We start from the raw sequence: 13,193 nt of genomic DNA, 5'->3' as shown, positions 1-13,193 counted from the left end.
AAACCGATAAAAGGAACCATCTCTTTGAAGGCCAAGATGCTTTAAAAAAAACAAAACAGGACTCGCGTTTTAGGGCATAAAAGAACTGAATCTGTGATCTGAAATATTTAGGGTTTTTTTTTTCCTTGTGCAAAGATTTTACTGCCAAGGTCATGGATGTTTTTCAAGGAGAATATTGAACCAAAGTAAGGTCGCGGAAACAGATTGCAGACCAAGATTTGATGTAGTCACCGTGGACCAAAATGGCTTTATGAATGAGACCAGGAGGAAGAGAAAGGGGAGGAAGAGGAGGAGGAGGGGGACTTGGTGCTCTAAGGCAGTGTTTTTCAACCTTGGCAACTTGAAGATGTCTGGACTTCAACTCCCAGAATTCCCCAGCCAGCGAATGCTGGGAGTTGAAGTCCAGACATCTTCACGTTGCCAAGGTTGAAAAACACTGCGGGCTTGGTTTTTTTCTTGCAGATGTTTCAGGACCAAACTAGGTAGCATCATCAGTATCCTAAGGTGGGAAGGTTGAGGAGCAGAGGAGGAAGAGGAGGACAAGGAAGAAAAAGTGGAAGAAGAGGAGGAAGAGTAGGATTGTGGGGTCCTTGGATGCTCTCTGAGCTTGGTTGTTTTCCTGCAGATGTTTCATCACCAAACTAGATAGCATCATCAGTATTAGAAGGGGGGAAGGTTGATGGGCAGAAGCAGAGGAGGAGGAGGACAAGGAAGAGAAAGTGGAGGAAGAGCGGGAGGAGGACTGTTGGGTCTTGGGTGTTCTCTGAGCTTAGTTATTTTCTTGCAGACGTTTCATCACCAAACTAGATAACATCATCAGTGCTAGCTAGGATTCTCTACTAGCACTGATGATGTTACCCAGTTTGGGTAATGAAACGTCTACAGGAAAACAGCCAAGCTCAGAGAGCACCGAAGACGGAGACGTTTCTCTCTAATGGTTGGTTGGTCTTGGATGTTCCCTGGTTAATTCACAGACTGCAGAATAATCCTGCAGAAGAAGACAGAGCAATAGCAATAGCAGTTAGACTTATATACCGCTTCATAGGGCTTCCAGCCCTCTCTAAGCGGTTTACAGAGTCAGCATATCGCCCCCAACAACAATCCGGGTCCTCATTTTACCCACCTCAGAAGGATGGAAGGCTGAGTCAACCTTGAGCCGGTGAGATTTGAACAGCCGAACTGCAGAATTGCAGTCAGCTGAAGTAGCCTGCAGTGCTGCATTTAACCACTGCGCCACCTCGGGTCTTTAGAGCCAACAAGCCAATTCAAGAGAGCATCAATTTCATTTCTTTGACAGGAGCAGCTGTAACTTTATTTACTTACTTATTTATTTGTCAAGAAGTACAAGGAAACAAGTAGGAAAAACACATGGAGAAAACGGCACAAATAAATGGATATAAATAAGCGAAACACAGCCATGAGCGCATAAAAAGAGCCCTTATCAATGGGGACAGTAGGAGAGGGAGGGTAGGCTCGCTGGTGGGCTTACGCAGGCCCCCCTTAGGGACCTTTTAAGAAACGTGTAAGGCCCACGGTAGACAGCTTAAGGTCAAAGGTATGGAGGTTAGAGGAACTAACAACGGGATCAAGGTAAAGTGTTCCACACATTTACTACTCCGTCTCTGAATTCGTTTTTCCTGCAATCAAGATTAGAACGGATGACATTTTTATCTGTTGAAAGCCCTTGTGTTATTGCGGTTGAATTAAAAGTAGCCATTTAACAGGTAGAACGTCATGGCAGATTATCTTGTGCACTAAACTCGGAATGTAGACGGCATAGTTCAAGGCAGTGGTGGGTTTCAAAAATTTTTGGAACCTACTCTGTGGGTGTGGCCTCCTTTTTTGGGAGTGGCTTGCCGGCCATGTGACCTGGTGGGAGTGGCTTGCCGGCCATGTGACCTGGTGGGAGTGGCTTGCCGGCCATGTGTTCTCTCTCTCCCCCCCCCTCTCTCTCTCTCCTTCCTTTTGTCTCTCTGTTCCTTTTTCCTTTTTTTCTTTCATCTCTCTCACTTTTTCTTTCTTTTTTTCTTTTTTCTTTCTTCCTTTCTCTCTCTCTCTCTCTCTCTCTTTCTTTCCCTTTGTCTCTCTGTCCCTTTTTTCTTTTTTTCTTTCATCTCCCACTCTTTTTCTTTCTTTTTTCTTTTTTTTATTTCTTTCTTTCTTCTGTTCTTTCTCTCTCTCTCTCTCTCTCTGTCAGTCTGTCTGTCTGTCTGTCTGTCTGTGTTTTTGTGTGTGTATGTGTGTCAGTGGTGGGTTTCAAAAAATTTTTTGGGAACCTCTTCTGTAGGTGTGGCCTGCTTTCCGGGTCCACTGGTAGAACCTCTTCTAACCGGTTCGGTAGATTTGACGAACCGGTTCTACCGAATAGGTGCGAACCGGTAGGAACCCACCTCTGGTTCAAGGTTATCCAGGCCTAAAATTACAAGCCTGGTGGTAGAAGGAATTTTATTGCAAGCAGAGAAGTTGAGTATACTCTTTAGCAATAGCAATAGCAGTTAGACTTATATACCGCTTCATAGGGCTTTCAGCCCTCTCTAAGCGGTTTACAGAGAGTCAGCATATTGCCCCCAACAATCTGGGTCCTCATTTCACCCACCTCGGAAGGATGGAAGGCTGAGGGAAGGAGGAAAGAAGGGAGGGAGGAGGGAAGGAAGGAAGGAAGGAAGGGCAATAGCCCTTAGATTTATATACCACTCCATAGTGTTTTTATAGCCTTCTCTAAGCGGTTTACAGAGTCAGCATATCGCCCCCAACAACAATCTGGGTCCTCATTTTACCCACCTCGGAAGGATGGAAGGCTGAGTCAACCCTGAGCCGGTGAGATTTGAACCGCTGAACTGCTGATCTAGCAGTAGCCTGCAGTGCTGCATTTAACCACTGCGCCACCTCGGCTCTTCTTGTAAAATACCTCTGGACCAGTGGCGAAATGCAATTTTTTTTTTAACTACCAGTTCTGTGGGCGTGGCTTGGTGGGCATGGTGGGTGTGGCTTGGTGGAGGTGGCAGGGGAAGGATACTGCAAAATCTCCATTCCCATCCCCACTAAGGGGTCACCCAGAGGTGCAATTTGCCGGTTCTACGAACTACTCAAATTTTCCGCTACCGGTTCTCCAGAACCTCTCAAAATTTCCGCTACCGGTTCTCCAGAACCTCTCAAAACCTGCTGGATTTCGCCCCTCCTCTGGACCCTCTCTAATGTTTTAATGTCTGAAATGCAGTGTGGGTTCCTGTCGCTTTCTTTGTCCCGGCATAACGTCAGTCAATTCTCGTTCTTCTGTCTTAATGACCGACCCTTGTTCCTTCTCTCAGCCTTAGCCATTCAAGCTTATGCCCTGAAGGAAGAGAACGACAGCCTCCGATGGCAACTGGATGCCTACCGGAACGAGGTGGAACTTCTCAAGCAAGAGAAGGGCCAGCTCTTCCGCACCGAGGAGAGCTTGACCAAAGACCAACAACTCCAGTTTTTGCAGCAAACGGTGCAAGGCATGCAACAGGTACATCTGCCCGACGCATCTTCTTAACCTGTCCCGATCTTGTTCGGTGGGAAGTCGCAGTGGCTAGCGTTCTTGGGAATGGAGAAGCATCTGCAGGTTGGGTGCAATGCAATCACTTGTGAAATGGTTATCATTTAGAACAGGGCACCACAAACTTGGCAACTTTAAGACTTGTGGACTTCAACTCCCAGAATTCTCCAGCCAGCAGAGTTGATATATATCCTGCCTCTATTATTTTTTAAAATGTATTGTTAGTATTAATATTATGTATGTATGTATGTATGTATGTATGTATGTATGTATGTGTGTGTGTGTGTGTGTATATATATATATAAAGTCACAACCCCTGGTATGCCCAAATATGGGAGGAAGATCACACTTCCATTCTCTGTCCTTCGGCTCGTCACAAGAGACCATCCAGACAGAAACCCAATATTTTTTTACTGTTGCCTTTTTGTTACATTTGTTATATTTGTGCTGATAAATAAATAAAGGGAGACTAGTATAGATCTATTTCAAGCTATTTAGCTCTCATCAGCTAGCCATACCCTTGCTGGGAATCGAACCTGTGCTGTATTACATCTTAGGCAGACGTCTTAGCCATTAAGCCACAGGTCCTCCTCCTCATCAGCTGAAGCCAGGGAAGAAGGTATATATTTAGTGTCACAACCCTTGTCACAACCCCTAATTGGGGCATACCAGGGTGGTGACACTAAATATATACCTTCTTCCCTGGCTTCAGCTGATAAGGAGGAGGACCTATGGCTTAATGGCTAAGACGTCTGCCTAAGATGTAATACAGCACAGGTTCGAATCCCAGTAAGGGTATGGCTAGCTGATGAGAGCTAAATAGCTTGAAATAGATTTTAAATATATATAAATATATGTGTGTGTATACACACACACACACACATACATGCCAAATACCACTCACTCGTCACAAAATCTCCAGAACCATAAAGCCTACCAACTTGAAATGTGACAAGTATGTTCCTCTTGGCTTCTAGGTGCTCGCTAAGAAAGGATTTTTCAAAATGACCATCAGATCATCAGCATTTCTTAAACAGTATTATATTAACATGCGTCGATACTAAGGAGTTAGACGTTCTACTCCCCACCTGAAAGAAACTCTGTTGCAACTGCCTTGCCTTACATTAGCACGCTCTGATGCTACACTTTTGCTAGACTGGGCATGGGTGTGGCCAATGCGTGACTCATCCGGCCTGCGGGCTGGGAGTTTAGACATTCTACTCCCCCTCCTCACCTGAAAAGAACTCTGTTCCAACTGCCAGTTGCCTTATATTAACACGCTCTGATGCTAAGGAGTTACACATTCTATATTAATTTTCAAGCTATAAGTATCAAGCCCGATCAAACAGTTTTGCAGTGAAGCACGGGTATCCAGCTAGTTTTGTATATTCAAGATGGTGAACATAACTCATGTTCATTCCTCTTCCTACTTTCCCCCTCAACCCTGTTGAGATGTTGGCTGGCCTAGCCACCCAGCTGGCTTTCATGCCTAAAGTGGGACTAGAATTCACTGTCACCTGGTGATTGGCCCAAAGTCACTAACTGACTTTCATGCCTGAAGCAGGACTAGAACTCACTGACTCCTAGTGATTGGCCCAAATTCACCCAGCTGGCTTTCATAGATAAGGGGGAACTGGAACTCACATCTCCTGGTAATTGTCCCAAAGTCACCCAGCTGGTTTTCATACCTAAGGCAGGACTATAACTCATTGACTCCCGGTGATTAGTCCAAGTTCACCCAGCTAACTTTTATAGATAAGGGAGAACTAGAACTGCCATCTCCTGGTGATTGGCCCAAAGTCACCCAGCTGGTTTTCATGCCTAAGGAAGGACTAGAACTCAGGACTAGAACCCAAGTTCACCCAGCTGGCTTTTATAGATAAGGTAGAACTAGAACTCTCATCTCCTAATGATTGTCCCAAAGTCACCCAGCTGGTTTTCATGCCAAAGACAGGGCTAGAACTCACAGTCTTCTGGTTTCTTACTGGATGCCACTGGGAGTCCACCAGAATACTCCCAATTGCCCGCAGTGAAGGGTCAAAACAAGCCCTTTGCTTCAGTAGATGAAATTTCATAGATATTTTGAACATTGCTTGGAATTCAAGTTTTGGACATTCTTGACCTCAAAGTCACTGACCTTTAGGAAGGTTGAAATCTCATTTAGATTTAAGGCAGGCAGGTGCCCTGAGGAGGGAGACCAAACCATGCCATCTGCTGACCTTCACCAAATTAAAACAAAACTTTGTAGGATACTGTAATGAAACTGGGGCGGAACCAGTCACATCTAGGAAAACCCATTATTTCTTCTGCATCAATCTTTTGCAAAATCGTAGTGTCTGAGGCCATATTTTCTTTTGCAAATAGTAGCAAAAACAATCTGCGTTGCAGACACAGGAATTTGTCCTTGTTGCTGAAGGAAATGGCTTTTTTTTTTTTTAGAGAGAATTGGACATTTTCATTTTGCTTTTTTTTTTTCCAAAGCAGGATAAGTAGTTATTTTGGACAGAGGACGGAGAACAGCAACCTACAAACTAAATTTAAAAAGCGTTCTTTTTAAAGAGTTCTTTTCAAAGAGAGAAGTCACCTCCTGTTTATGGTCTTTCTGCCTTTCCAGTCCTAAAGAAGCATATTTTCACGCGACTAAGAAATATTGCATCTGGGGGAAAATGCAGTAGGAAGCACGGAGAAAATAAACATTATTTTTAATAAGACAATAAATTTATCTTAAGGCCTTTCCTACGAAAACACGTAGAATCTCGTGCTCCCACACAGCAGTGAGTATGGGTCTATTGGTGATGTCACAACTACAGGTATCCTTGACTTGCAAACACAAGTGAGACCCAAATTTCTGTTGATAAGTGAGACAGTGAGTTTTGCCTCATGTTACGACCTCTCTCGCCACTGTTGTTAAACGAATCACTGCAGTTGTTAAGTTAGTAACCTGGTTGTTAAGTGAATCTGGCTTCCCCATTGATTACGCTCGTCAGAAGGGGAGCACACACACCCCGGGGACACTACAACCGTCATAAATACGAGTCAGTTGCCAAGCGTCTTAAATTTGATCACGTGACCATAGAAATGTTGTAAGTAGCAAGTGTGAAAAAATGGTCATAAGTGCCTTTTTTCCGTGCTGTTGTAAGTTCAGTCACTAAATGAATTGTTGTTGTAAGTCTAGGACTTATGCTGTACTGAGTAATTCTCACCATTCTGCAGTGTGACCTCAAATGAAAAACTAATTCAGAGAAAATGTTTTTTTTTTTTTTTAAAGTAGCAAGTATTGCTTCCTTGGATAAGGAAGGTAACTTTAAATTATCTGCATTTACTTGGGGAAAAGCTGTTTGATTTTCTGCAATAGTTACGGAAATCTTGCATGATCCTCAGCCTCCAACTCTCATTTGGAGGTTTAAAAAAAAATAACCATGGAAAACATCCATCTATCCATTTAAGGTTTCCATGCCTTAAAAAATAATAATAATATAACTGTTCTTTTTCTCTCTCTCTTTTCTTCTTCTTCGTTTTCAAATGTTTCATATCCACATGTTTAGAACAGGGACAATCAAACAGTGAATTATATATATTTTGACCATTAGATGCCAGCAATTGGATTGCAGTAACCATCTTGCAATTGATATGGTCTGAAAATGAAAATCCATTCAACTTAATGACAGTTCTGACATTATATTCACCCATTTCTGAGATAATTTTCCCCATAAAACTCCGTTACAGTTTAATTTCATACCCAGTGTGAAGCCTCTAACGAACTAATGGAAATAATGTCTCGTATCCATGGTAACAAATGAGATTTTTTTTACCTGATCTTAAGATGGAATTGAATTATACAACTATGACATTTTAGTACTGAAGGAAGCCTTCGTCACTTATCTCCCCCTGTCTTTAAAAAAAAACCCAGACAGATATTCCATCTCTCTTGCATTTGAATCAAAACCATTCCAGCCTCAACTAATTTTTATATAATAATGTTATTAAAGATAAAACCTAAGGCAAGATTAAAAAAAAAGAATAAAACTAAAGAAGTGTGGAAAAGAAAATAATAGAAATAAAAATGGAAAATATAGAAATGTCGTAGAAAAAGAAGAAATATATAACTTTCCTTCCTCACAAGTGTAACAAATTTTAGTAATTTATCACCTATCTTTAAAATAAAACAAATGAATTATTTTACCCAAATCTCATCTCTTATCTACAAGGAAATCCTTAAAGTCTCACCGTTTCAATCCTGATCAAAAGTTCAGTAAGAGTTACCAGAGATAACATATCTGTATTAATCTTGAACAAATAAACCGACTTTATCTTCTTTCCTTTTACTTGTAATAATCTTGATCTTTAATCCCTTCAAATCATGTCCTAAAACTTAACTTCACTTTTTCTTTGTCGCTTCTTGCAAACTTCTTCAAAACTTTTAAATTTGGACCAGTGGTGGGATTCAACCTGTCTAACAACTGGTTCGCTGAGGGAGTGCTTTGTGACCAAATGCAGTGATTTGCTTAACGACAGTGCCAAGATCGGTCGCAAAATTGGGCAAAATTCACTTAACAATTGTCTCACTTCGCAACAGAAATTTTGGGCTCCATTTGGTCATAAATCGAGGCCCACCTGCCCAAACGCTTTCATTCCATGAGAGATCTGCATAGAATTCTCCTTCTGCAGGCACCCAAAATCTAAAATGATTCAGTTTCATTATCCATGAAACTTGATGTTTCCATAAAAATGTTTCCAGAACATGCCGCTAAAGGGAAAAACAAAATTTAGATCCTCGGCTTCTGCATGTTATCATCTTTGAGAATCTGTGTTTAATCTGTTTCCCTTCTTGAAACAAAGAAAGACTGCCAAACGATTTAGATATATATATGTGATCTTTAAGCCTGTTTATGATAATTACCAGATGACTTTGCAAAAACCAGAGACTTCTGCTATCGTAATCACAAAAAAAAAAACACCGCTTCTGTCGCCAGCCTGGGATTTTTTAAAACTTCCAAGTACATGACCGAAAGTTGTTAAACATTTCAAAAGTTGGCTCTTGTATGAATCATATATGACACAAAATTGGAAAACTTCCTAAGGACAATTCGTAAAGCAATTTTGCAGAAGCCAAGAATTCTAGCCGAAAGGTTGAAATGGCCATTGCTTCTGAAAGGGTGAATGGGGCTACTGTCCCACGTCAAAGGGATGTGAGAATAACCTTGGGACACAGAAGGAAGGAAAGACAGTGATGATGAGCCATCTTGCAGGAATTGGGTATGGCCAGTCTAGACAAAAGAAGGACCAGGGGAGACAGGATAGCAGTCTTCCGATATCTCAGGGGTTGCCACAAAGAAGAGGCAGTCAAGCTATTCTCCAAGGCACCTGAGGGCAGGACAAGAAGCAATGGGTGGAAACTAATCAAGGAGAGAAGCAATCTGGAACTAAGGAGAAACTTCCTAGCAGTGAGAATAATTCATCACTGGGGTTTTTTAAGAAGAGACTGGACAGCCACCTGTCTGAAATGGTATATGGTCTCCTGCTTGAGCTGGGGCTGGATTAGAAGACCTCTGAGGTCCCTTGCAGTCCTATGATTCTAGAAGGAAGGAAGGAAGGAAGGAAGGAAGGAAGGAAGGAGAGAGAAGGAAGGAGGGAGGGAGGGAAGGGAGGGAGGGAGGGAGGGAGGGAGGAAGGAAATGGATGGAAACTAACCCAGGAGAGAAGCAATCTGGAACTAAAGAGAAAGTTCCTAACAGTGAGAATAATTAACCAGTGGAACAGCTTGCCACCAGAAGTTGTGGGTGCTTCATCACTGGAGGCTCTCAAGTTGGGCAATCATGTGTCTGGACTGATATAAGATCTCCTGCTTGAGCAGGGGGTTGGACTAGAAGACCTCCAAGGTCCCTTGCAGTCCTATGATTCTAGAAGGAAGGAAAGAAGGAAGGAAGGAAGGAAGGAAGGAGAGAGAAAAGAAAGGAGGGCGGAAGGAAGGAAGGAGAGAGAGAGAGAAAAAAGGAAGGAGGGAGGGGAAGGAGGGAGGAAGGAAGGAAGGAAATGGATGGAAACTAATCCAGGAAAGAAGCAACCTGGAACTAAAGAGAAACTTCCTAACAGTGAATTAACCAGTGGAACAGCTTGCCACCAGAAGTTGTGGGTGCTTCATCACTGGAGGCTCTCAAGTTGGGCAATCATTTGTCTGGACTGATATAAGATCTCCTGCTTGAGCAGGGGATTGGACTAGAAGACCTCCAAGGTTCCTTCCAGCTCTATTCTGATTGACTGATTGATCTCAGCCCACAGACAGGGGCCAGGGAAAGCATCTCAGATGAGTCCCCCCATCTTTCTCTTGAAAGTAAAGGCAAGGGAGGGAAGAAGGATTTTGAGATTTGCAAGATTGATCCCAGCTCTTCCAGTGGTCATGATTAATGCCAGTCCTTCCAGGTGGTCAAGATTTTCAGTCCTTTGAGCCGCTCAATATTGATGTCAGCTCTTGGAGATGGTCAAGATTGAAGCCAGCGTTCAAGGTGGTCAAGATTGATGCCAGTTCTTCTGGGTGGTCAAGATTGATGCCAGCCTTTTGAGGTGGTCAAGATTGATCCCAACTCTTCCAGGTGGTCGTAATGAATGCCAGCCCTTCCACATGGTCAAGACTATCAGTCCTTTGAGCTGTTCAATATTGATGTCAGCTCTTGGAGATGGTCAAGATTGATGCCAGCATTCAAGGTGGTCAAGATTGACACCAGCCTTTTGAGGTGGTCAAGATTGATGCCAGCCTTTTGAGGTGGTCAAGATTGATCCCAACTCTTCCAGGTGGTCGTAATGAATGCCAGCCCTTCCACATGGTCAAGACTATCAGTCCTTTGAGCTGTTCAATATTGATGTCAGCTCTTGGAGATGGTCAAGATTGATGCCAGCATTCAAGGTGGTCAAGATTGATGCCAGCCTTTTGAGGTGGTCAAGATTGATGCCAGCCTTTCCAGGTGTTGGGCAACCTGTGTTTATAGAGAGCTTCGTTTTCTTCCTTCCATTTCTACCCAACGCCTGAGGTCCCTTTCCTAAGACCTGCCACAAAGCGGATCTAGTTTGCATAACATTGTTTTGTCACAGTAAATTAGAGTCAGCTCCCTCCCGTCAAATCGGATTAAAACCCTCTTATTTCAGAACACGAAGAGTTGCAAACGTTAAAGGTGGACGTGTGATCTTCCCAATTCAGGGAAATAGTTCCAAGGGTTTTTTCTTACTCACCGCATGGAATTCTGGAACACTTTTAGTGGCCTATGGAAAAAAGAGAACGGCTTCCTGCAAACGTCTCCAGACTTCACCAATGCAAATTTAAATGCAAAGCGCATAGAGACAGGGAAGAGAGATGTTTTGTCTGTCAATTAGGTTCTTCTGGCCTCCAACCCATTGTTTAGGTGGGTGTTTACGAGAGTAATAGTCCCGGTCAGCAACTTTTCCCTATTAAATTAAAAGTCCCATCAGCCAGCTGAAAGACTAATGCCCTCTTATTCTGTAAATTGAAAAAAGGTACAGTAGGCCTATTAAGAAGTTGGTATGAGCTGCAGAAGAATGGAGAGAGAAATCCGTTCCCATTTTTCCTCCAAAGCTAAAACAGAAACAGTGAAATTAATAAGAGCACATGCCCTATAATGTGGAAAACTGCATGGCTGTGAATTCCACAAAGTAGTAGGAAGGAAGGTGGAAAGATGTCTGGGGTTTAACGAACCTTGTTGGGCAACAAGATTTTAACCAGGTTCTTATGTTGTCTTAGCCATCAACCAAACTGCAGAAATGCTTTGGTTCCCCCCCCCCCCCATGTCAGGGGTGAAATCCAGCAGGTTCAGACAGGTTCTGGAGAATTGGTAGCGGAAATTTTGAGTAGTTCAGAAAACCGGTAGCAGAAATTTTGAGTAGCTCAGAAAACCGGTAGCAGAAATTTTGAGTAACTCAGAAAACCGGTAGCGAAAATTTTGAGTAGTTCAGAAAACTGGTAGCAGAAATTTTGAGTAGTTCAGAAAACTGGTAGCAGAAATTTTGAGTAGTTCAGAAAACCGGTAGCAGAAATTTTGAGTAGTTCAGAGAACCGGTAGCGGAAATTTTGAGTAGTTCAGAAAACCGGTAGCAGAAATTTTGAGTAGTTCAGAAAACCGGTAGCAGAAATTTTGAGTAGCTCAGAAAACCGGTAGCAGAAATTTTGAGTAGCTCAGAGAACCAGCAAATGCCACCTCTGGCTGGCCCCGGGAATAGGATGGGAATGGAGATTTTGCAGTATCCTTCCCCTGCCACGCCCACCAAGCCACACCACATCCACCAAGCCACACCCACAGAACCCGTAGTAAAACAATTTGAATTTCACCACTGCCCCATGTCTAATATCATAGCCTTACTTCCATTATGCAGAATACAGAACAAAAGTAACAGAGTTGGAAGGGATCTTGAAGGTCTTCTAGTCCAACCGTCTGCTCAAACAGGTGACCCCCTACCATTTTATGGCTGTCTAAATCTCTTTTTTAAAAAACCCCACTGTTGGAGCACCCATAACTTCTGGAGACAAGTTGTTCCACTGGTTGATTGTTCTCCCAGTCAGAAAACTTCTTAGTTCTAAGTTGCTTCTCTCTTTGGTTACTTTCCACCCATTAAGATATATTATACACCATCAGTCCACCTGTCCTCGTTGTAAGAAATTTCTGAAGGATACTTTCTGTAACTTGTCATTCATGACGTCTTATTGCCTTGTCCCAAAGGTGCTTTTTTCAAGAGGCAACTGGACTTTCTGGTTTTTTCTTTGAAGATGTTTCGCTTCTCATCCAAGAAGTTTCTTCAGCTCTGACTGGATGGTGAGGAATGGAAGGATTGATGCTCCTTGCAGGCAGCTGATCTTCTGCATCCTTTTAGAGGGTCTTTGAGGCCACTTGGAGGTTTATCTGTGCCCTCAGGGTCACGGGTGGAATATTGAACCTTGTCCTGATGGGTTTATTCTCCTATGTTGTGTCTGAAGAAGAACCGAAAAAAGCTTCTTGGTTATATTGAAAGAAATGTCCTTCTGGGTTCAGCTCCAAGTGGGGAAAAAGACACTGGAGACATGGAGGCTGCTTGGAAAGATGGTTTATTGTTGGACAGGGCCACGTGGCTTGAGCCCTGAACAGAAAAGGTGATCACAGGCTTTGATGTTGGTGGAGAAGAAGAGAGAAGGGCTGAGGGAGGGGCTTGCTAGGCTTTTTATACCCTGTTTAGTCCCACCTCTCTGTTTCCTGTTCCTGTGTAAGAAATGTATTCTGATTGGTTGTCAGACTCCCATGGTGCCATGCAGGGGGCAACTCTCTAGGCTGTTTTGAATCCAGGTATGAGTTCTCAGATGCCATGTGGAGTGTTGAGTAAAAGGCCAATATTATCATGCCTTAATCCCATCACTCTGGAGCTGAACGGGAAAACTCTTTATTATGTAAAGTGGGCTAGCTCAGGCTTTAATGGCTCATTGACAAAGGGGGATGGGCAGGAAGCTGCAGGCAGCTATTCTGTCTTTTAAAACATGTTTCTTTCTTTTCACATCCAGAGAAATATTCTGCCTTTTCAATATTTCCTAGGATATTTCATTTTTTTCTGGGAGGGGGCTGGATGATAACTTCCCACAGTTAAGAAGTGAAACGTCTTCAAAGAAAAACCAGAAAGTCTAGTGGTCTCTTGAAAAAAA

The 13,193-nt window shown here is 43.0% G+C and overlaps 1 protein-coding gene across 1 annotated transcript in view; it reads left to right on the top strand.

Annotated features, from left to right (window-relative positions):
- The window catches only part of ENOX1 (ecto-NOX disulfide-thiol exchanger 1), a 132,600-nt gene that overhangs the window by 82,708 nt on the left and 36,699 nt on the right, over positions 1 to 13,193 (top strand). The window contains exon 7 of the mRNA XM_032226638.1: positions 3,309 to 3,493. Within this exon, the coding sequence (XP_032082529.1) occupies positions 3,309 to 3,493 (185 nt within the window). The remainder of the gene's footprint in view (positions 1 to 3,308; positions 3,494 to 13,193) is intronic.

Source organism: Thamnophis elegans, chromosome 11 (genome assembly GCF_009769535.1).
Source record: "Thamnophis elegans isolate rThaEle1 chromosome 11, rThaEle1.pri, whole genome shotgun sequence".
Classification (NCBI taxonomy): Eukaryota; Metazoa; Chordata; class Lepidosauria; order Squamata; family Colubridae; genus Thamnophis; species Thamnophis elegans.
The sequence above is the reverse complement of the archived record's forward strand: the minus strand, read 5'-3'. Positions and strand labels throughout refer to the sequence as shown.